General features: G+C 41.3%; 1 protein-coding gene across 4 annotated transcripts in view; it reads left to right on the forward strand.

Annotated features, from left to right (window-relative positions):
• The window catches only part of HECW1 (HECT, C2 and WW domain containing E3 ubiquitin protein ligase 1), a 426,782-nt gene that overhangs the window by 299,291 nt on the left and 102,493 nt on the right, over window positions 1–24,998 (forward strand). For 3 of the 4 annotated variants that reach the window (XM_073886906.1, XM_073886905.1, XM_025853114.2), the window contains 4 exons: window positions 11,521–11,663; window positions 14,843–14,943; window positions 16,521–17,834; window positions 23,104–23,205. In XM_073886906.1, coding sequence (XP_073743007.1) covers window positions 11,521–11,663; window positions 14,843–14,943; window positions 16,521–17,834; window positions 23,104–23,205 — 1,660 coding nt within the window. The remainder of the gene's footprint in view (window positions 1–11,520; window positions 11,664–14,842; window positions 14,944–16,520; window positions 17,835–23,103; window positions 23,206–24,998) is intronic. The other variant, XM_073886907.1, reaches the window with a different exon arrangement.

The following is a 24,998-nucleotide window of genomic DNA, read 5'->3' on the forward strand; positions in this document are numbered from 1 at the left end:
TCGCTGTAGGTTTTTCATAGATGGCTTTTATGATATTGAGGTATGTACCCTCTATCCCTATACTCTGAAGAGTTTTGATCAAGAAAGGATGCTGTACTTTGTCAGCATTTGATATATTTTATGTGTAATATGTAATCACATACACATTACATTATTTATGTGCACACACATACAGATCTTGCTTCCCAGTCAACCAAGCCACAAGTAAATCTTGGCCTAAATTTGACATAGCAGTACCTACAAGTGAAATTAATAATACTCTGTTCTGAAGCTGAGGATTCTTAGAGACTCATATGGAGATGCTTGAGGCCCTGTCAAAATCCAGTTCATTTGCTCTTAGGCATAAGAAGAAATGGAAGTTTCCTATATATCACAAATTTGCAAGAGCAGCCTTTACTATTCAAAACAGTTAGATTCCCTGCAGTTACATGGCTCATGTCCCAACAGGATTGTCTCTGGCACTTCCTTCCTAGCACAGAGTTAAGCCACACACTGCTTAAAGGGGCAGGTCTCCGCCCTATGCCTAGACTCCAGGGGCATCCCTTCGTACTACAAAATGCTGTGATCTTGCGAGGAAGAGTCAAAAAGTTTCTCTTGATTCAATTATTGCTCTACTGATGGAGCTATTTTTCTATCCTTGACTTTACGCAACCCTGCTTTCAAGGGCCATTTTTAAAACTCAATGAATAGTGCCACCTGGATTGAAAGCCATATATCATACAAGGTTCCAAGGAAGAGTAGCTGCAGTTTGTATGCTCCATTTACTTCTTTCCTGCTTTCCTCTTCCTTGAAGAACTTTTGCACAGGAAGCAGCAGACATAGTCCATTTAACTTTCATTAGTAATGAATAATAGTGTTGGCTGGGTGGTACCCCGCAGCCTTTTGTGAACAGAGCTTGTGACTTATTTCCCCATTATGCCCCACTGCAGTAGAGGAGAGACAAAACTAGATGCCCCTTCTAACAGGACCATTCTTACTCCACATCACCAGTTATATAATCTTGGCTTCTAGTTGGTGTCCCTGCCTTACTCCTGAATGTCCTCCTACCTCTTCAAAAGCAAAGTTAACCATCCCTACCATTTTTCGATTCTCAACCTCTTTCAACTTGGGTAAGTTTATAAATAAAATACTATATTTCTGCTGTTAAAGACTGGGGTCATCTTGTTCTCATACCCCTCCCTAAACACCCAAGTGAAAAATACTTTTCAAATCATGTTGAACATGTCTCTTGAATTTCCCACAACTATTTCCTCATTTTTTATTATAATATCACCCTCACATTGATACCATATCATCTTAGCTACATTGAGTCAATAATGAGTCCCATTATTTACTCTGCCATGACCAGTAAAGACCTTTCTACCTGTGATAACATCTTCCCTTTCTATCCAAGAACTACTATTATTATGGATGACCATGGTCCACATGAATGACCTATCAGACATCCTAGTTTTCTTAACCGCCTCAATTTCCTTGATCTTCATTTCCATTCATCACCAACCATCCACTCCAACACTTACACCCTAGATCTTGTTACAGTATCACAAGCTGTCCAGCTCTCTCTTTACAGTCAACTATCTTTTGATACCCAACCCTTCATTTTCATCACTCTGTTCTCTGATTACTTTGGGACATTTGGTTACTCAGCCCCTCTTTTCATTCCTAACTATCTGTCCTCCCACATGCCCTCAATCTTGGGAATCCAGTCTTGGGAATTTGTGGCCTCTTTCTTTCCCACATGCCATGGCTCTCACTGACATTTAACCAGTCCACAAGTCCGCCTTCCTCTCCTCGTTCCCTGCCAGGCTTCCTCCCCATATCTCACTTATCTGACCTGATCTGCCCACCCTCAGGTCTGACATATGTATGGGCCACCTCCTCAGCACTACTCTATTCCTCAAATGCAAGACCTCAGTGTGTCTGTCATTTGCATGATTCACTTCCTTCAGTTCCTCCCAGATGCCTTTGGAATAAATCCAAGCTCTGGCCAGGAGGCTGGTCATGATCTGGATCCTACTTCTCCATCCAGTTTTATCTCACAACATGACCCCCACCATGACCCAGACATACTGAGCAGCCCACAGTCCCCAAAGGGACCTGTGAGTTCTGTGAATTTCAACCCCTTGTCCATGGTACTCTCTCTCCCTGGAATGTTCTTCCCACATCTTCTTGACTTGGCAGATGTCTGCTTATGTGTTAAGATTCAGTTAAAGCATTGCCTCCTCTGGGATGTCATCTCTACCTGTCCATCAGGCTCCTCCCCACCATCACAGCTCTTCTCTTTATTCATTCATTAAATAAAGGGCCTTTGGGGACCCTCACTATAGCACTTCCTGTCTTATGGTTGTCTACTTGCAACATAAACAGTGTGACTTTTAAGATTACAGATCTATGGCCCCAGTATTTAAGGGTGGTGGCTGTGACATTGGCACCCAGCTCAGAGCCAGTGCTTAGCAAGTGTTTGTGAGTGAGTATATAACATTCCCCTTCTTCTAGTCATTGGCTCCTTCATTAGTGACACTCCTAATTTCTTGCCCATTTGTGGAACTGCTGCCAGTTTACATAATTGCCAACTAAATAGTCCCTTTAGTTAGCTACTCTTTGTATTTCAGTAAGTTCAATTCATGGAAGTTCTTTTTATAAAAGATCTGCCTCATGTTTTTTCTGAAGCACTATGGAACATAATAAATAAAGTATCTTCTTTCTATAAATGGCCTATTGAGTAACAGTGCCTACCAAAATATATAAATTCACCCACAGATTGTAACACCAGTCCAATATCTCTCTGGAAAACTGAAGATGGCAGCCCTACATCAGTGGTTCTCAACAAGGGTGATTTTGTCCCTCGAGAAATATTGGGCAATGTCTGGAGATATTTTTGGTTGTCATAACTAGCTATTACTGGCATCTATTGGGCAGAGGCCCACTAACATCCATTACTATTATTAAGAATACCAAGACCAAAATAAAATTATCAATCTCAGATGAAGAATGGGTTATGAATCATTGGACTAAATATTTAAGCCACAGAAAAAGATTTAGATTTGGTCTAAGGAATATTTTCCTAACAATGAGATTATTTGGAGTTAAAATGGATTGTTATTGAGAGAACTGTGACTCTTCACTCTGAGTCACAGCAAAGTAACCTGGGAACTTGAAGCACCACCAGTGCCCAGCTCCACCTCCAAGGGAATCTAATTTAAGTAGTCAAGAATGGGATCGACTTATGGGTATTTTTGTGAAAGCTCCCCAGATTATTCTAATGAGAGCCAGAGCTGCATACCAATGGCCCAAAACAAAAAATAAGAGTCCCAACAGTGTGTGCTTAAGCAAAACGTTTACTTTGTGTTTGAAAGTTTACTTTTGTGTGAAGTTCACTTTTAACCAAAAGGAGGCTTGTCGCTGTAGGAGTACTGCATATATCCCTCCAACTCATACCCAGGCATTGGGCCTTGAACAGCTTTCTTCCTGCCCTTGCTGCCCAAGTGTAAGAGATCTGACAATTATGACAATTCTTGCCTAATCGGACAATTATTGCCTAAAGCACAGCCAAGAAAGGGGATCCAATGGAACGGTGGTGACCTGTGGAACTTTACTTCTCTGACCCTTGGGACACCAGGAGTGCCTTTGTTTAGGACAGTCTCATCTTTAGGTAGAGAGAAGGAGCCATTTATGTATTGGTTGGTCCAAGCATGTGTTTGTAGATTCACAGTTCTCTAGGGAGCTTTCCTAGGTGTAGTCTGAAACCGGACCCCCATACGTAGAGGGCAGGGAGAGACGAAGAAAGAGGCATGCCACTCCAGGTTGGTAGGTGGCAGTTTTAACAGTAACAAAGGGAACTTACATATGAGGCTTGTCTTGGGCAGCAGCAAGATGAATGGATCCCCATACCTACCCTTTAAATCTTAAAAGGTTATGAAAAGACCCTAAATGGGTTTAGCTACATGTACCATGCAGCTGTTTTCAACATCACATCACCATCTTGAGGCTATGTCCTTGGAGCAGCCTCTGGGAGTGAGAAAGGCAAGCAAACCCACATTCCAAGGATGGGGGATGTGAAGCAAGGAGGCTGTGAGTGTCTGGGTCCAGCTCACAGGTGTCAACCAGTGTTTTTTGTTTTGGGGGGTTTTTTTTAATTAATTTATTTTTTTATTTGAGAGAGAGAGAGAGACTGGGGTGGGGCAGAGGAAGAGGGTGAGAGAATCGCAAGTAAACTTCTCACTGAGTGTGGTGCCCGACATGGGGCTTGATCCCAGGACCTTGAGATCATGAGCTGAACCAAAATCAAGAGTCAGATGCTTAACGAACTGAGCCATCCAGGTGCCCCTCAATCAGTGGTCTTTTTTATAGCATTCCCCAACAATGTTACAGTTGCTTTTAGATGCCCATGAGCAAAAAGAGGATGAAGTGGGAAATAGCCAAACTTTAGACCCTAAGAATGTTCAGGGTTGGCTCCTTCATTTGCTACATTGGTTTTTTTTCCACAGGTGAATTAGCATTAAAAAAAGATAAAATTCCCAAAACAGAGAGGGCTTGGAGCAATAATGCATCTTTTCAAAAAATCTTTTGCAGATACAGTTCATAGATTTCTATTTTGGCCAATAGCCAAGCCATTTCTCTGGATAAAAAGACAGAGGGGGCATTAGCAGTAGGAAAACTATAGCTTTTGTCTGTGCTGTAGGCATTTGAACAAGGCCTTATGGATTATTACAAACAGCTGTAGAATTATTGGTCATTATGGGCCAGCTGAAATGAGATAGTAAATTTGAAAAAGTACAATAATTAGAAAGTCAAAAGGAAAAGGAGACAGGACAGATGATCCCCAACTTATGACGACTGGACTTAACAATTTTCGACTTCATGATGGCGTGAAAGGTGATATCCATTCAATAGAGACTGTACTTCAAATTTTTTATTTTGATCTTTCTTGGGCTAGGGATATGTGTGTGCTACTCTCTCATGATGCTTCGCTTATCTGGTGATGCCACAACTCCCAGTCAACCATGTGATCATGATGGTCAACAACCAATACACTTACAACCATTCTGTACCTATACAGTCATTCTATTTTCAGTTTCAGTACAGTATTCAATAGGTTACATGAGATATGCAACACTTTATTATAAAAAAGGTTTGTGTTAGATGGTTTTGCCCAACTGTAAAAGAATGTGTTTTGAGCATATGTAAGGCAGGCTAGGCTGAGCTCTGATGTTTAGTAGGTTAGAAGCATTATAAATGTATTTTCAACTTATGATATTTTTAACTTAAAATGGATTTATCAGGATGTAACTCCATTGTAAGTTGAGGATCTGTAGTGGATGTGGCAGATAGAGTCTGGATAGAGCAGAATTGGAAGGAAAAAATACAGTTTAATTTAACATGGCATGAGCCTTCTTTTCCCATTCTACAGTTGAAGATGCTGAGCCTCAGGGAGGTTGTGAATGAGACTCAAGAAGTCGGATGTGCAGAGCTAGAAATAAAAACCAAGTCCATGTCACTCCAAAGGTTCTTCAAGGGCTTCAGGTAAAAGCCAGGTCAGCAGAAGCAGGCAGGAGAAACACCCTGGCTCATGGGTGCAAGTAGCTTGCTCATGAATAGACAGACTTTTACATTCTCAGAGCTGCTCACTGGTTCTTAAAAGAACCTCACATAGCTGGGGGTTTACATGGACTCCAATAACTATGAAATGGAAGTAAGGGCCTAGTGGGGAAAGCTTGATGCCTGGGATGGAGGGGTGGATTTTTGAAGAGAGGCTAAAAACCTCTGGAGAGAGGGAAGAACTTAAGCATTCCTACTGAATTTCAGAGTGAGTTTTGCTAAGTTGAGTTTGGTGTCCTGTGTAGGCTGCTATAACCAGAAATACTCTGGTTTTAATAAAGGTGATTCAGTTTTTCATTATGAAAATAATACATGCTCATTACAGGAAGTATGGAAAATACAGAAAAAGAAATGGGGAGAAACAATCCTACTTGGTAAGACAACTGCTATTAAAACTGATTATAATTCTTTCCAGTTTTTTAATTCATATAATTCATATTCTTGTGATCATGAATTAAATATTAAGAACAGGATGCTCTTATCACTTAGCATTGTAAAGCAAGCATTTTCTATCTTTTGTTTAACATGTTATAATATTGTAATTATATATATAAATCTAAATTATTGTAATTTAGAAAATTATAAAATATTCTATCATATGCATTTACTACAATGTACCTAACCTATTGTTGAGCATTTAGGTTAGGATATTGATTACTGTAATCAATTCAGAATTGTAATTCAGTAATTACAGAAAAGTAATTCAGAATGGAATTACTGGATCAAAGATACAGAAGTTTTGAGGACCTGAGACAGTTAGTGGGGCTGGATTCTTGCTTAGATAGACCTTCTTAGAGAAGTCCTATTCCTGGTTTGATCTTCAAGTTTGCCTGTCCATAAATTTTGTTCTGTTAGTACCAGAAATGATCGGTTCTTAGGAATTGTATAGAATTGAATTATACTAATGTAAAATGGAAATTAGAAGTACTACGGGGAGGTATGGAAGTCATTAGTGCTGTTTGTCAATAGTTCTGCTCTCCGCCTCCCAGACACACTATAGGATCGTATATCCTCCTCCCTGTGGTTGGCTGAGACATGTGTCTAGTCTTGATGAGGAGTTGGGTTTGGAAGCAAACACTTATTTGCAGGGAGACCTTCCAGAGTTCTCTTTACTCTGTCACTGTGCCTAGCAACTTTTGAGGGGGTGTCTGCTCCATCAGCCTGGCTCCTTGAGTGACTAACAAGCAGAGCCCTCTGCCAGCCCTCAATGGCAGTGTGAGCAAGGAACAAAGCTTTACCATCAAAAGTCACTGAGACTTGAAATTTGGTTGTTACTGAAGCATGACTTAGCCTGTTGTCATGGTACAGAGGAGATTTTAACATTAGCATATTTAACATATTTAATATCTAATTAGAATCAACTGAAGTTAAAAGATTGCTATTAGAAATTAATCCCAATAAAAGGAAATAATTATATATTTCAACTGTTATACAACCCTTGATTAAGGGTACTGTGATGTTCAATACTATTAACACTCCCTTCTCCCAGACAGTCTGAGCTAGGCAATGCCGACATGTACCTTCTCCTTTGCTACACTTTGTTTTATTTATTAAGTTTTTATTTTAATCCAATATGGTTAACATACAGTGTTATATTAGTTTTGGGTGTACAATATAGTGATTCAACAATTCTGTAGATCACGTGGTACTCATCATGGTAAGTGCACTCCTTAATCCCCAACACCTATTTCCCCCATCCCCCCCCACCTCCCCTCTGGCAACCATCAGTTTGTTCTCTGTAGTTAAGAATCTGTCTCTTGGTTTATCTCTCTCTTTTTGTCCCCTTTGCTCATTTGTTTTATTTCTTAAATGCCACATATGACTGATATTATATGTCTTTCTATGAATTATCACTTAGCATTACACTCTTTAGCTCCATCCATGTTATTGTAAATGGCAAGATTTCATTCTTTTTTATGGCTAAATCATACACACACACACACACCCCACATCTTCTTTATCCATTCATCTACCAATGGATACGTGGACTTGCTTCCACAATTTGGCTATTGTAAATAATGCTGCAATAAACATGAGGGTGCATATATCCTCTTGAATTAGTGTTTTGGGTTTTGTTTTTTTGGTTTTTTTGCATAAATACACAGTGGTACCTTTACTTTTTTTAACTTTCTGAGGAAGCTCCATACTGTTTTCCACAGTGGCTCCACCAATTTGCATTCCCACCAACAGTACACAAGGGTCCCTTTTTCTCCACATCTTCGTCAATACTTGTTTCTTGTGTTGTTGATTTTAGACATTCCGATAGGTGTGAGACGATATATTGTAGTTTTGATTTGTATTTCCCTGATGATGAGTGTTGTTGAGCATCTTTTCATGTGTCTGTTGACCATCTGTATGTCTCCTTTGGAGAAATGTCTGTTCATGTTTTCTGCCCATTTTTTAATTGGATTATCTGGTTTTTGGGTGTTGTGTTTTGTAAGTTCTTTGTATATTTTGGATACTAACCCTTTATCAGAGATGTCATTTGCAAATACCTTCTCCCATTCCATAGGTTGCCTTTTAGTTTTGTTGATTGTTTCCTTCGCTGTGCAGAAGCCTTTTATTTTGGTATAGTCCCAATAGTTTATTTTTGCTTTTATTTCCCATGCCTCAGGAGACACATCTAGAAAAATGTTGCTATAGCTGATGTCAGAGAAATTACTATCTGTGCTCTATTCCAGGATTTTTATGGTTTCAGGTCTCACATTTAGGTCTTTCATCCATTTTGAATTAATTTCTGTGCATGGTGTACGAAAGTGGTCCAGTTTCACTCTTTTGCATGTAGCTGTCCAGTTTTCACACCACCATTTGTTGAAGAGACTGTCTTTTTCCCATTGCATATTCTTTCCTCCTTTGTCAAAGATTAATTGGCCATATAATTATGGGTTTATTTCTGGGTTTTCTATTCTGTTCCATTGATCTATGTGTCTATTTTTGTGCCAGTACCATACTGTTTTGATCACTACAGCTTTGTAGTATGATGTGAAGTCTGGAGGTAGTTTTTCTCCAGTTTTGTTTTTCTTTTTTAAGATTGCTGTGGCTATTCAGGGTATTTTGTGGTTCCATACAAATTTTAGGATTGTTTGTTCTAGTTCTGTGAAAAATGCTGTTGGTATTTTGATAGAGATTGTATTAAATCTGTAGCTTGCTTTGGGTAATATAGACAGTTTAACAATATTTGTTCTTCCAATCCATAAGCATGGAATGTCTTTCCATTTCTTTGTGCCTTCTTCAGTTTCTTTCATCAATATGTTTTATACCTTTTAGACTACAGATCTTTTACCTCTATGGTTAAGTCTTATTTCTAGGTACTTTATTATTTTGTGGTGCAATTGTAAGTGGGTTGTTTTATTAATTTCTTTTTCTGCTGCTTCATTATTAGTACATAGAAGTGTAACAGATTTCTGTACATTGGTTTTGTATCCTGTGACTTTACTGAATTCATTTATTAGTCCTGACAGTATTTTGGTGGTCTTTTGGATTTCTATATAGAGCATCATGTCATCTGCAAATAATGAAAGTTTGACTTCATCCCTGCCACCTTGGATGCCTTTTATTCCTTTTTCTTGTCTGATGGCTGTGGCTAGGTCTGCAGTACTCTGTTGAATAAAAGTGGTGAGAGTAGACATTCTTGTCTTGTTCCTGACCTTTGGAGAAAAGCTCTCCATTTTCTCCACTGAGTATGATGTTCACTGAGAGTTTTTCATATATGGCTTTTATTATGTTGAGGTATATTCCCTCTAACCCTATTTTGTTGAGGGATTTTATCATGAATTGATATTGTTCTTTGTCAAATGCTTTTTCTGTATCTATTGAAATGATCATATGGTTTTTATCCTTACTCTTATTGATATGAAATATCATGCTGATTGATTTGTTAATTTTGAATCACCTTTGCATCCTGGGAATAAATCCCACCTTATTGTGCTGAGGGACTTTTTTAATGTATTGTTGGATTCAGTTTGCTAGTATTTTGTTGAGGATTTTTGCATCTGTATTCATCAGAGATATTGGCCTATAGTTCTCCATTTTTGTGGTGTCTTTATCTAGTTTTGGTATCAGGGTAATGCTGGCCTCATAGAATGAATTTGGAAGTTTTCCTTCCTCTTATTTATTTTTTTTTTTTTGGAATAGTTTGAAAAGAGTAGGTATCAACTCTTCTTTAAATGTTTGGTAGAATTCCCCTATAAAGCCATCTGGTCCTGGACTTTTGTTTGTTGGGAGTTTTTTGATTACTGATTCAGTTGCCTTGCTAGTAATTGGTCTGTTCAAATTTTCTGTTTCTTCCTGCTTCAGTTTTGGTAGGTTATATGTTTCTGGGAATTTACCCATTTCTTCCAGGTTGCCCAATTTGTTGGCCTAAATTTTTTCATAATATTCTCTTACAATTGTTTATATTTCTGTGGCATTGGTTATTATTTCTCTTCTCTCATTTGTGATTTTGTTTATTTGAGTCCTCTTTCTCTCTCTCTCTCTCTCTCTCTCTTTGATGAGTTTGGCTAGAGGTTTATCAATTGTATTTTTTTTTTCCGAAGAACCAGCTCCTGGTTCTTTGATCTGTTCTGTTGGTTTTTTGTTTGTTTGTTTGTTTGTTTGTTTAGTTTAGTTTAATTTCTATACCATTTCTTTCTGCTCTAATCTTTATTTCCTTCCTTTGGCTGGCTTTTAGTTTTGTTTGCTCTTCTTTTTCTAGCTCCTTTAGGTGTAAGTTTAGGTTGTTTATTCCTTTTCTACACTTTTCATTGTTCACTATGCCACCTTCTGATGGTTAGTCTTTCTTTAATTGTTGCTGCCTTTATTTTAAAAGTCATACAGTTATTTAAAAAATGAACAGTTTAGAATCAAATGAAAAAGATCTGCTTTCTCTCCTCCCTACTAGCCTACCTAATTTAACCTAATTTAACTTATTTACCTGTTTCTTTTTAATGACAACAGAGTTTTCTATTTCAAAGATTTACTATCCTTAATTTAACCGGTCATACAGCTGTTTAAAAAATGCATAGTTTAGGAACAAATGAAAAAGATCTGCTTTCTCTCCTCCCTACTAACCCTACTTCCTAAGGTTCAGTTTGGAGTCCACCCCTCCAGGAATTTTCTTTGCAGTTCCCAATACAAATGAATCCCACTCTTCATATTGTTCTACATCTTGCTTTTTTACTTTGTTTTTCAAGTATCTATTCATGTTGGTGCATATTTACCTGTTTCTTTTTCTTTTTAATTACAACAGAGTTTTCTGTTTCAAAGATTTACTATCCTTAATTTAACTGGTTGCTGTTGATAGACATTTTTGGTCTTTCCGGGCTTTTGCTATTGTTAACTTGCACAAGTGTGCAAATTAATCCAGAGGGAAAATTCCTAAAATTGGAATTCTGAGTTGCAGGGAATTTGCAGCTTAAATGCCAATAAATATTGCCAATTCCTTTCCCAAAGGTTGAATCAATTGAATGGGATTGTATATCAATACAGTGTGAAAATTCTTTTTCCACTGTCAAGAACACAGGGTACTATGAAACATTTTTAAATCTCTGCCATTATAATCAAGGAAAAGAGATATTTTGTTATGGTTTAAAGTGTATTTCCTTAATTATAGGTGAGTGTGTGCTTGTTCTTTCTTTAAATATGTTAATACTTTTAGTATAGTGAGGCCTAAATGGATTCTTTCTCTTTAAGCTGAGTTGTTTTTATGATTTGAATCTTGGAGAATAGCCTTATTTTTAAGCATCAAAAAAGTAGCTCAATGTTGTTATTATTCATTTACTGAATAAACAGGGCTCACAGCATTTCTAAGACCTTGATATATATATATATATATATATTGCCACTGGGGTGTTTTATAATGACTTCATCCAAGGCAGATGGGCTGGGAATTGGCCGGCCCTTTCACCTCTCAGTTAATTGATGTGACATATTATTTCATTGCAGCAATTCAGCTTTGTGTCCTTGCCCACTGATGTACTGGAAATTGAGGTGAAGGACAAGTTTGCTAAGAGCCGCCCCATCATCAAGCGCTTCTTGGGAAAGCTGTCGATGCCCGTTCAAAGACTCCTGGAAAGACACGCCATAGGGTAAACCCGTGACTGAGACCTCAATATCACTAAGTCTTCAGCGAGCAGGCGAAGGGAGGCCTGCAAGCTGCAACAATATAGTCTCGCGGAGACTCAAACTAAAATGGTGGTATTGAATTTCCTTGGCTTTTCCCGTTAATTATGTTGCTCCAGCCACAACATTCAATTAAATAAACCCTTCCCTTTCCTCTTGTTTGTGTACCACTGGTTACTTATGCAAGAGAGTAGAAAATCCCAAGACAATATTGAAAGAAGCCCTGTTTCAACTATTCAACTCTGCCATTGTAGCATGAAAGCAGCCCCAGACAATAAGTAAACTAAAAAATGGGGCATTTTTCTATACAGGTAGAAATTAAAATTTGCTTTACTATCAAGAATATTATTTCTGCTTGTGTGTAGGATTTAATCATTTGGGACGTTCCTATAACAAGATGAAATCCTAGGTTACTAGAGTAGAGAGACTTAGAAAATGCTAGTATTTGTAGAAAATGCTAGATAGTATGTATGAAATTTTAAAAGCATGAATTCTCATGGACGACAGCAATTAAGTTACTTGCAGAATTCAGTTGTATATAAGAATGTTTCTGTTAGTATCTTTTATTTTCATGTCCTCTCATGAGTCTCATTAAAATGGACTCTTACCAGATGAAATATTTCTCTATAGTATATATTTCCTTAGTTAATAGCAACTATATTTGAAAATGCTAGGTATAGTTCTCTGGCCATAAATGTACGCTCTGCTATGCTATACAATTGTAACCCTTAGAATGATATCAAAGGAATGAGGAGAATCTGCAGAATTTCCAAGTTTCTTCATTTAAAACTTTTTGGATTTTCAGGACTTCAGAATCACTAATGATTATCATAAGGACATTTAATTAGAACCTTATAGCATGTGTGCAGCTGTGTGCATACTGGCATGCCATTAACTCTCAAGCCAAAGAGAGAGACATTGGTGGAGTTATAGCCATGTGTCAAACACAGTGTTTGCACTTTCCACTTATGGTTGTGAGGATTAAACAAACAAATGTACATAAAGAATGTAAAGCAGTCCCTGGCACCTGGGGACTAAAGTACCTTAAACCATTCCTTTTTTTTTTTAATGCATAATCATGACTTTTAAAATAAAGGCAACTCAGAAGTCTCCCTCAATTCCTTTGCCTGTAACACCCCAGCCCTAAGCTGGCTCTCTGCCTCTCCTGAGTCCTATAATTGGACCACCTCAGCTTCACGTGGGATATCACTGGCTGCCTGGAACTTTTTATTGAGTAGTCCTGCCTTATGCCTCTAGCTGGATGTAAGTTATTTAAAGGCAAGCCTATGCATTACATCCTTTGTATCAACTGTGGCACTTTTCACATGGCACAGGCTCAAAAAATATTTGTTAATAAAGTGAGTGAGAAGCAGAGGAAAGAAAAGCTTGGAACAAATGCAAAGCGTAGAAAATTTAGTTTTTATCTCACCGCCTGGTTGTCTTTAGGCATCTCCTGATTTCAACTAGGTTTTGAATTCAAGATCTCTTTCCTGGGCGCCTGGGTGGCTCAGTTGGTTAAGCAACTGCCTTTGGCTCAGGTCATGATCCTGGAGTCCCAGGATCGAGTCCCACATCAGGCTCCCTGCTCAGCAGTGAGTCTGCTTCTCCCTCGGACCCTCCCCCTTCTCACGCTCTCTCTCTCTCTATCTCATTCTCTCTCTCAAATAAATAAATAAAATAAAAATCTTTAAAAATAAAAAAAAGATCTCTTTCCTATGGTCATAGTAGATTTGCTTCATTACATTGACCAAGCTCCTTTCTAAATAAACAAAATATTGTGGTTCATTCTGTTTTCCAACATATAATGCTTTACTTAATGGACCTCCTAGGAACTTCAAACACTAAACTATGGTTTACTAAAGAAATATATTAACTTAGTGTGTCCCTGGGATATCTGTTGTTCCATAATGCTGGTATTTTCTAGAAACATTAAAACACTACCATACAGCAATTTATCTTTTTATTTTAGTATGACCAATGAATAAAGGGAATGAATACAGAATCATCTGAGTACCAAACGGTTTTGGAATATGTCTTGTTAGTATTAGATAAACTGGATTTGTCAATTCTTGAATATCCAAGGTAGTTACCTTTCCTATTTAAGCCAAGGTTGGGGGCGGGGGGTGATGGTAATGTACTCTGCTAAAGCTTACATTGTTGATGGAACTGTAAAAGCAAAGTATCAAGTTGATTCCCCCTGGATAATTCTCTTCTTTGTAATCAAGAAATTGCCCTGAGTAGGCAGAGGGGATGATGCCAGATGCCAGGATGCAGTTTCAGAATCTGTATGTAGGACTGTGGAGCTGGTGTAACTGGAAACCAACCTACAAGTCTTGCTTCAGTCCATCCTGCAGCAGGTCCCTTTCTGAAGCACTCCACAGCTCTCCACACCACTCCAGTAACCATGACAGCATCCTTTCTTAGACTCTATGTATATATACTTGCAAGACATGCATCTGTTGCTGGCAATGTCCATTAAGGGCATTGGAAAATGTCAGCCTGCACAAGAAAAGCAAGCAAAGATATCCATGTCTTTTTTGTTGTTATTGTTGTCTTTTTGGGGTTTTCTTGGCTTAGAACACAGGTTGGCAGAAAATCTTCTGTAAAGGGCCAAGTAGTAAATATTTTAGGCTTTGTGGACCGTGTAGTCTCTGTTTCAACTATTCAACTCTGCCGTTGTAGCATGAAAGCAGCCCCAGACAATAAGTAAACTAATAAGCATGGCTGCATTCTAAGAAAACTTTTATTTGGGGAACTGAAATTTGAATTTCAGACAATTTTCCTGTGTCACAAAATATTATTCTTCTTTTGGTATTTTTTTTTCTAACCATTTTAAAACGTAAAAAGCTCATAGCTGTACAAAAATAGGTGGTGGGCCAGATTTGAGCCCTGGGCTACAGTTTGCTCACTCCTGCTTTAGAATATTCAATGAGGATTTTCTTGAAGTTTTTCATTGCTGTTGAGCAGATGCACTTTCCCACATTTACCTTATGTCCATCTTCTATGCACCTGAGCGGATCATCACCTCCTATTAGCAGGGCCTCCCCGGACTTGCCTATCTCACCTCCTGGCATAGAAAGCATGCTGTATGATCTTCAAGGAGAGGTACTGACCAGATCTGTAAATGGTGCTTATTTCCTTCTAGGGATAGGGTGGTCAGCTATACACTTGGCCGCAGGCTTCCAACAGATCATGTGAGTGGACAGCTGCAATTCCGATTTGAGATCACGTCCTCCATCCACCCAGGTATTTTTGGCATGAACTTCATGTCTTGTCCTAGCCTAGGGTTGGTGTGCTTCCTTTCTCTAAAATACAATAACCATGGTTCTCTCCAGACATGTCCTAGGTTTTGTGGTTCTCTCTCTTCTCCATTTGAGGCCCAGAAGCCAGTGATCTGTTCTGGAAGCCAGGTTGCTGTCCCCTTGATTGAGAGGCTCCTCTTCATTCTGGTGACCCAAAGGTAGAGGGTTAGACAGGGGAGTGGGATTTGACAATGAGGCCAACACGGGTATGGAGCCGTGTCTAATTTATCATTTTACTCCCAGCACCCACATAGGAGATGCTCAATAGATGCTTAATCATTGCATACATGAATGAATGAATGAATGAATGAATGAATGAGAAACATGAATGAATATGATACATATCATATTATGGAAGAACTATTATTGGATACAATGGATTTATCCCAGGGAAAAATGAAAAACATAAGTTAGACAGAAAACTTCAGAATCATCCAGTTTTCTGTTTTTCAAGCCAAAACGTATACCCAAATAAGAATGATGAGATGCCTCATAATTCCACTTTTGTTCTTCTCCCACAACCCCTATACTAAGTGTAGATCATGCTGAGAATTAGCCAGTCCTTCTAGGCCACATGTATGAGTTGCTGGTAATGCTAATGAGGCTTTGAAAACTCTGTAGTCTGTAGTTTATCACTGCCCCCTCATTGAAGACCAGTCGTACTTGCCTATGCCCAATATATAATGCAGAGTGTAAGAAAACACCCCGACTGCTTTGTCCTTTCACACCCAGCCTTTTCTTCATCCTGAGAATAAAATTGACTCTTCCTTCACTGAAGCAGTAAAGATGGCCTCATGGCTCACCAGAGAGATCATTCATCTTCAATGAATACATTGCACTAGTGCTTTTGAAATGGGAAGTTCACACCGGGCAGGGATCCAACAGAGCAAGCAACTGGGGGAAAGTAGAAGTAAACAGTGGTTGCTGTTCCTTGAATGGTTGCTTGATGTGGAGACCTTGTTTATTTTCCATTGCAATAACCCCCAAATGTTGGAGGCCTCGCAGTCTGAGCTACTGAAGGACCCTGGTTGCTCCCATCAACTAGCCATTTTCTGCTCTGTAGTTGTTGAGAACCTGGCTTACCCATTCTGCCACCTGCTGGACCCAGCCAGAGGAGACACTCTCCGCCAGCGTTAACCTTGCCCGCTATGGCAAGGCACTAATAACCCCCAAGGGCTTCTTTGCAGTCTTCCCTGAAGCAAACATTGTTGAGCACCCACTATGTGCCAGGAACTGGGGTAGTTCTAGGCTTTGGGTATTTTAACCAAAACTATGAATTCCCTTGAAACAGAATTCTGAAATATGTCACGACTGCAAACTGTCATTAACATAAGGAGAACTCATCCTTACAGAATTTTTTAGCAGAGCTTTGGCCTACGGGAACCCCTCATCAATGCCTGCATCCAATATCCTCACGCAGAAATCCTTTTAGGATGGCTTACAGGGCCGGCAGAGTACACCAATGCGCTAACCGCACAATGCTCTCTTCTGGAAGAAATGACATTTTCTTCTCGCCCGCAGATGACGAGGAGATTTCCCTGAGCGCCGATCCTGAGTCCGCGGAAATTCGGGACAGCCCCATGAACAGCCTGGTGGCCAGCAGCCGCGGGGAGCCTCCGGGCGAGGCACTGGAGCCCTCCGGGAGCTCGAAGCCCGAGCCGCCGAGCCAGGGCAGTGCCGGGGACGCTGCCGGGAGCGAGAGCCTGGAGCTTGCCGAGCCGGTTGAGGAAGCGGCAGGTACCACCGAGGCAGGAGACGACGGAGCGGGCTCTGTGGGACCTGACGGGGCTGGGGAGCTTCTGGGCCCGGGGCGCGAGGACGCCGAGCCCGCCCTGAGTGCGGAAGAAGTGGCCGAGCGGCTGGAGCTGGGTGGGGAGGCGCCCCCAGCGGGGCTGCCGGAGGACGGCGAAGCCCCGGGCGGCGCCGGGGAGCCGGAGGCGGAGGAAGCGGCCACAGAGAGCCGGGCGGGGGGAGAGGAGAAGGAGCAGGCGGAGGAGGAGGAGGGCGACGTGTCTGCCCTGGGGCAGGGGGAGGACAGGCTGCAGCTGCGGGCCTCGGTGAAGAGGAAAAGCCGGCCATGCTCCTTGCCGGTGTCCGAGCTGGAGACGGTGATTGCGTCGGCTTGCGGAGACCCCGAGACCCCGCGGACACACTACATCCGTATCCACACCCTGCTGCACAGCCTGCCGTCCGCGCAGGGCGGCCCGAGCGACGAAGGCCCGGAGGAGGAGGCCACCCTCCAGGATGCCTCGGAGAAGGACGGCCTTAGCGAGGCGGACACGCTAGCTGGCGCGCCACCTCCCCTCGGAGAGGAGGGGGAGGAACCCGAGGGGGCGACTCCAGGCACGGCGACCCCCGGCCACTCGGGCTTGACCAACGGCCTCGTCCCCGACGGCGACATGCTCCCCAGCACGGGTAGTGAGAGCGACTCGAGCCCCCGGCAGGGCGGGGACCACAGCTGCGAGGGCTGCGACACGTCGTGCTGCAGCCCCTCCTGCTACAGCTCCTCGTGCTACAGCACGTCGTGCTACAGCAGCTCCTGCTACAGCCCCTCCTGCTACAACGGCAACAGGTTCGCCAGCCACACCCGCTTCTCCTCGGTGGACAGCGCCAAGGTCTCCGAGAGCACTGTCTTCTCGTCGCAAGACGACGACGACGACGAGAACAGTGCGTTCGAGTCCGTGCCGGACTCGGTGCAGAGCCCGGAGCTGGACCCGGAGTCGGCCAACGGTGCCGGGCCGTGGCACGACGAGCTGGCCACCCCCGCCGGGAGCGTGGCAAGAACCGTGGAAGGTCTGGAGTCCCCCGTGGCAGGGCCAAGCAATCGGAGAGAAGGTTAGACCTCAAACCTGATCAGAGTGAGAATAGGACCACCAGGGGGACGCAGGTCTCACCAACAAGGTTTAAAAACAAGTGAGAGGATCAGTCTCAAATGGGGTTGCTGGGGCAATGTATGCCTGTCCTGTACATGTATGTGTGCATGTGTCTATGTGTATGTAAGTATCCGTGGCTGCGACTAGCACACATCCACCACCTCTCAGATATACACCAAGAAGTACAGCTAGTGCACTCCTGTGAGTGTGCTCTTGTATGCGAGCGTCTCTGTTTTACCCAATCACTAGAACTGGTTAGTGCACGTTACCCTTCTAGTCTTGACAATGACCAGAGCACCAGAGGCAGTATTGAATGACATAAACAGAAAACATTCGGCAACATTCGGTGGATAATGTGTAAATATCTGCTGACTTCCCAAAACATATTGGAGATGAGCAATAAACGTTAATATAAATTGGAGAACATTGATTTTACCTCTGCTTTAGAATTTAACTTAGCCTATGTACATATGGAAATGTATAGCCTACATATATTTGTCATTATTTCTGTCTGCTCAGTTCTCGTTATTGTTGTTTTTTTTACTATTATTCAGCTTATTCAATCTAAAAACAAAAACAGCTCACCCATTTCTCCCATTCCCACTCCTGCCTCTGGCAACCGTCAATCTGTTGCCTGTTCTCTTGAAAACTAAAAAACGTTAATGAAAGAAATCGAAGAAGACACAAATAAATGGGAAGATCTTCCATGCTGATGGATTGGAAGAATCCATACTGTTAAAATGCCCATTCTACCCAAAGAAATATTATTACAAGATTGCAAGATTCCAGGCAGTCCCTATCAAAATTCCAATGGCATTTTTCACAAAAATAGAACAAACGATCCTATGATTTATATGGAACCATAAAAGACCCCAAATAGCCAAAGCAGTCTTGAGAAAGAACAAAGCTGGAGGCCTCATGCTTTCTGATTTCAAACTGCAAAGCTATAGTAATTAATTCTGGTGTTGTGTTTTGTTGTTTTTTGTTTGTTTTGTTTTATTTTGGCTAACGGAAGGGAGAAATAACTTGAATTCGTAAATCTCTTTGTTTCAAGTGGGATTCTAATCCCAAAGCCGCCACCTTTAGTTTTAAAATATATTCTGTATTTTAACCCAAGATGTTTCTTCTTAGTCGTGCCTGTGGAGTCTTCTATAAAATTAACTCACATTTCTTTATCCAGATTTGGGAACCATCTTCCAGTGAAGTGACAGTGACATGGGGGGAAATAGTTCAAAGGTCACATAATACTATGAAATAATTCCATTGCTTTAAAGGAGAAAAATATAGATTCTGATGTTTTTCTGCTCTCCTGTTTACGGTAGCCTCCAAACAAAGTGGTGGTATTGTCTCTAGATTGTACGCTCATCAAGGGCCAGAACTGTATTTTCTCCATGTTTGATTCTTAGCACCTACACAAATGCCTGGCACCTGCAAATTTTTAGAGGAACCAAAGTGAGCACAAAAATTAATCCTGAGCATTCGACAATGCCCCATTCCACATTTCAGAGAAAGGAGGAGTGAGTGGAAGTGGCACATGGGATGAGGAGTCGTGCAAAGAGGTTGGTAAAGAAAGAGAACCACAGGGAGGAAAACCAGAGTGGCACGCAGTATGGAAAGGCACACCCGAGAATGGGATGGACAGTCCCTTTCTTTACTGAGGATGTTTTGAGTCCCTCTGCTCTGGGCCAGATGCTATGTGCAGAGCACAGATAGATGGATAAGTGTCAGAAGGTGTGAGAGGGGCTCAGTAATTACAACAGAATTAAAAATAATTATAGTATAAAGAGATCTGGGGATGCACACCTAAAGGGCACAACTAGGCTCTGGCAGGGGGGTTTTAGTCCAGAGGTTGGCAAACCTGTTCTGTAAAGGGCCTGATAATAAATATCTTATTATTTTTTTTTTTACTTTGCATATTTACTGATATAATTACAGCTCACACATACACAATTTGGGAACATTATTACGAGGATTATAATTTCTATCTGGGCCTCAGGCACCTCATATATTTTCAGATAAAACCGACTATCTCCAGGTTATTGGTAATGATAATAAGTATTTTAGACTTTGTAGGTCAAGAGGCAAAATCAAGCAACTCTTCTCACCAAAGGCTACTTTTTTTTTCTTTAACAGTTTTACATTTAAAAGTGTCATAACCCTTCTTAGCTCAGAGCCACACAACAAGGCCAGAGTCATAGTTTGTCGACCTGCTGTGGCCTGTGGTGTATATTTTGACCACCGTGTTGGGGGACAATCCACATATGGTTAATTGAAAATTGGTTCAGTATACAAAGGCATGTTTTACCAAAAAACAAAAACAAAACAAAACAAACAAAAACACTGCCCATGCCCTTGACGGACGAACAGCCCAACTGGCAAAACTCCTCCTTAGCAGAAAGGACAGGAAAGTGTTTCCGGGCCATAGTGGAAGCCTTGGCGGGGCAGTTTCCAAAGAAATTTGTGAATTTCTGAATTCTGCCGACCGTACACTCAAAAACGGCTAAGAAGCACCTACAGGCTTCACTCGGGTGGCTGTTGGGCCAATGCAGAGATTCCTGAGATGGTCAATCTCCTGAAGGCTGGGTGGAAGCTGGCAGAGCCCGCCCTGTCCCCTCTCGGTGGTGAGTCGCCGAGCTCCCGGTCTGTCCCTCACTGACACGTGCTCGAAGAAAGCAGGGCTTCACCACGACCCGCCTGACCTTTGCCTGTGTGCCCTGTTCTTCCCCAAGACTCGCTCTTGCCCCTTTCCTGTGATTTTTAGGCCGGCAAATTCTTTCACGAAGTTAGCTAAGGTCGACTGACCGTACACATGCCCGCATAACTGAGTCTACAGCCATTCATGGAAGATGTGTTCTGTATCTACTTTTTGCTTTCCCACCCCACCCCCCGCCACCCCGCCCCGTGAAAACCTCCTTTTTAACCTCAACATAAAATAGTTTTTAAAAACTGTCTGCAGATCGAATGAAAAGAGCAATATAATGTGATTTGAGCTCGGGAGTTCAGGCCCTGGAGTCAGGCTTCCTGGGTTTTAATTCAGTCCCACCACTTCCTAGCTGTGACACCTAAGCCAACTTACTGAAATGCTCTGTGCCTCGTGTGTGAAATGGGTGTAAAGGTAGATTTTATTTCAAAGGGTTATGGGAAGGATTAAATGAGATACGATGCCCATGAAGCGCTTGGCTCTCACCGAGTAAGGGTTCTTCCAGGCAGATAAGCAGGGAGGCTACCTTTGAAAGTGGAATATGTTTCCTTCTCAGGGATTCTAGCAGGTCTGAACACTTGCTTTGTGTTTGAGGCAAGGGTGAGTGTGTGGAGCCGTGGCCTCCTGCAGAACAGACTCGCTTGCTTCTTCCTTGCGCTCCATCCATTCAGTGGGCTGAGCTGCGCCTGTCACATCATTGCATTTGCTTGGGGTTCACGAGCAGGTGGGGTCAGCTCCATTAACCCCAGCAAACGGCAGTATTATGTGTCCACTAGCTTGGAGGAGTAATTAACCTGATTGGGTGAATTAATTCCAAGAGGTAAGTTTGTTGTTCTTTTTAAGAAACCAAATTAAAAATGCAGCAGCTAGTGACATAACAACTGTACCATCGTTTTTTTAGTTTCGGACACTAAGCACATACAAAAGCAAACATGAGTGTGGGATCCACTAAAAACAGAGCCCCTATCGGAACCAGGAGTCAGTTGCCAAGGAGCTATGCATGAGCACAAGGGGCCCCTTCCTCGGGGCTCCTCGGAGTCTCAGAAGACCCCCAGGATTTGAGTAACATACCAAAGTTTGCACAAGAAACCATGTTATATATTTAACATTTAAAAGGACCCGTTGTTCCTGAATACATCTCTGTTTTTTGTTTTACAGTTAGCTCTAGGAATTAAACAGCTAAATTAAACCCACCTAACTTCCTTCCTAATTGATTTTTTTTTTTTTAATCAGTTTTTTGGACCTAGACTGAGAGGTCCTTTCCATGTATGGACATTCTAGGAAATGTTTGAAATTTGGGATCCCATAAAGATCTTACCCACTGGTTTTTAGTTTCTCTCCTTTTTGACCTAAGGGATGATGGAACACTTGCTCTTTGCATCAGCCATGGAGGGCAGAGGAGGAAGGCCTGACCTTTGTCCTCTGGCTAATAGAGGCTATCGCAGAGAGCCAGGAGCATGTGAGCTAGAGGGTTACCACTCTGAACGGGGGCTGTCTCATGGCTTAGGCCCTTCCAGTTCTCCAAAGGTCAAGAGCCACTGCCTCTGATGATGTGGCCTAACTCTATGGGCCTCCCCTCCACACAGCCACTCTCCTGCAGTATTACCAGGACCTAAGGACGTCAAGAAATAGGAACATCATTTTAGGACATCGTTTAGTTCACTATGAGTCTGGCTGACAATAATACTAACTATGTCTATAATAATCGAGGCATGTATTCCGTGGACATGGTAATTTCTAAACTTTCTCCATGTCTGTCTCTCTTCCTTCTATCCCACCTCTGTGTTTCAAGTTTTCCTGTCTTGGTCTTCCTGCCTTTTATCTACTTCCTTCGTCTCTTGTCTTGTTCTCTTTTCCCTTTCCAGCATACCCTGGCTTGTCTGATTTTTCCTCATAATAATCTAGAACAATCACAAGATCCCAAAACTACAGGGCTCCCCACCCCAGTCCCCCAGCGTCCACACTACAGGAATTTACCCTCTTGACCCACCAGTTCCTCAGTGCCGTCTTGGAAAAGCACCATCTCAGAGTTTCCTTCCAAAATCAAAATCTGAAAAATGGCCTCTTGGCAGCCCTCTGATGAAACCTCTCCAAATAAGGACCCTTGGTTTTGCATGGGCTCACCAAGACTTGACGGGACTTTACAAATGATACACTTCCCTCAAACAGGCCTGTCTCTTTAGCTGGGCTCAAGTCAGGCTCCGTTCATTTTCTTTTGTGTCCCCATCTCATGCCACCTTCCCACCAAGAAAAGTCAGGTGGTTACAGAATCAGCCCCTGATGCTACATATTGGTCTGTGGGGTACAGATCATAGGCATGAAGTATTTATTTTCTTGGGGTTTAAAAAAAAGTTGCCCCTATTCCCTCTCTCATGAATGACTGTGAATGTAGCAAACTGACACAAAAAAATAGGTTGCCCTCTCCAAGGGGTTTTTTTTTCTTGTAGTCGTTTGTTTTATGGTCATGCTTTTGTGATGACGTTGCTGCAGCAATGAGTGAATCTGAATGTCTTGACTATCTTGTCCATAGGTGAATGTCCTATACTCCATAATTCCCAGCCAGTAAGCCAGCTTCCTTCCTTGAGACCTGAACATCATCACTACCCAACAATCGATGAGCCTCTTCCACCAAGTAAGCTTTAGATTTTAAAGCCTATGCCTTAATTCTTCCTATCAAGTCTAAACAGGTCAGTATGAACTTGTATGTACACATCCAAACTCTTCCCCAACTCCATACCTTACACTGTTATAAAAAAAATTATATATATATATATGTATATGGCACCTACTATAAAAATGGGGTGTTTTTGACTAGTGATTTCAGTATGTGATCTTGAAGAGATAGTCCAGTAACCTTCCACTGCCCCTCAACTTCTGAAACAGAGAGTATTTCTTTACAAGACTTGACTACCTTGCAAACTGTACATGACCTTTAAGTCCTAAATTTTACTATTTTATATTTAGGAGTTCATAGGTCAAGATGGAATAATCCTGTTGTTCTCCATTGGACCTGTTATATCGCAGGCACCTCTGTATAATAAAACATTCAACCCATCAGGACGCAAGGACTTGCACTTTCCTTGCTATAACTTCCATTAACAGGTGACAGCCTATTTCTTCTGTAGTTCTTAGGAGCTTCCAGAAAAAAAATACCATCCTTAAGGGATGTTATTCCATATCATTTTCTCCTGGTAACTGTGTAAATAATTATTATTTAACTAGTCATTTGAACTTGGGAAAATCATTTAATATCTCAGTTTTCTTATTTGTAAAGTAAAGCCTTAATTTTCTCATTAGCTAAATGGCTAGATCTGGACTAGGTAATCCCTGGATCTCATTCCAGTCTTAACCTTATAATACTACATTATAATACATTTCTAAGAAGGAGCTGATACCCTGGATGTTATACATTCACTTAGCATCATATATGTTCATGAATAATTCTAGAACATCTCTGTTTTGGCTTAGGCTTATTTTTCAAGCAAAGATAACCTTTAAGATTTAATAAATTTTACAACTGCAAAATCTTACCAGGATGCAAGGAATCGATGTTTCTTTACGTTCCTTTGCCTGTGCTTACATTAGGAGGTTACAGTTAAAAAAAAAAACAAAAACAAAAACTTATTCCCTAATTCATCTACTCTTGGTAATGTGATATATTTTGCATTTACACCATTCTTCTCCTATTCAGTTGTAATTTATCAGTGAGAAAACAATAAATACCTTTAATATGTAAACATTTGAAACAACACCATATTTGTTTTGGGGGATCAAGGCAAACATTATGTCCTTTAACTTTTGATACCTGACTTCTTTCTTTATTTATACACTGATTTACGGAGGGTCCACAAATGACTAGTAAAATTTCAGTGTCACTATACTTTCTACTTAGCACTTATGTAAAAAGTGTCTATAACACGTTCTCTCCAGGAAAGGAACACTTTCCCCACAACAAGAAAACCTATCAATTCCTGTGTGCATGAATTGACTTCCAGTCCATGCAAGAGCAATAACTAGTTATGCATCCAGACCTTGTAAAGAACTGAATATAAGTCTATTTTAAGGACTTTATATAAGCTGTTTTCAATAACGAAAACAAATCTCTCCAATTGGGTTTCAATTCTCTGTTCTTTCAACCCTGAAAAATATGACAAAAGTTGGTAGTGAAGCCTAACAACAGAATCTTCTTGATAGTCATTCATTCAACAAATACTCATTGAATGCTGGCTCTGTGAAGCCCTGTTTTAGGTAAACAAAACAGACAAAGATCCCAGCCCTCACGGAGCATACAGTGTAGCCAGGCAGAGACCAACACCTAATAAAAAGAGTGAACCAGGCACTAGCGGAACACTTTAGGTGGCAGGAAGTGCTGGGCGGAAGAACAGGCAGAGTAGGGCCAGGGGGACTTGCGGGATGTGGTGACGG

The sequence above is a fragment of the Callorhinus ursinus genome, unplaced genomic scaffold, assembly GCF_003265705.2.
Source record: "Callorhinus ursinus isolate GAN/ISIS: 27379988/994484 unplaced genomic scaffold, GSC_fseal_2.0 scaffold73, whole genome shotgun sequence".
NCBI classification, from domain to species: domain Eukaryota; kingdom Metazoa; phylum Chordata; class Mammalia; order Carnivora; family Otariidae; genus Callorhinus; species Callorhinus ursinus.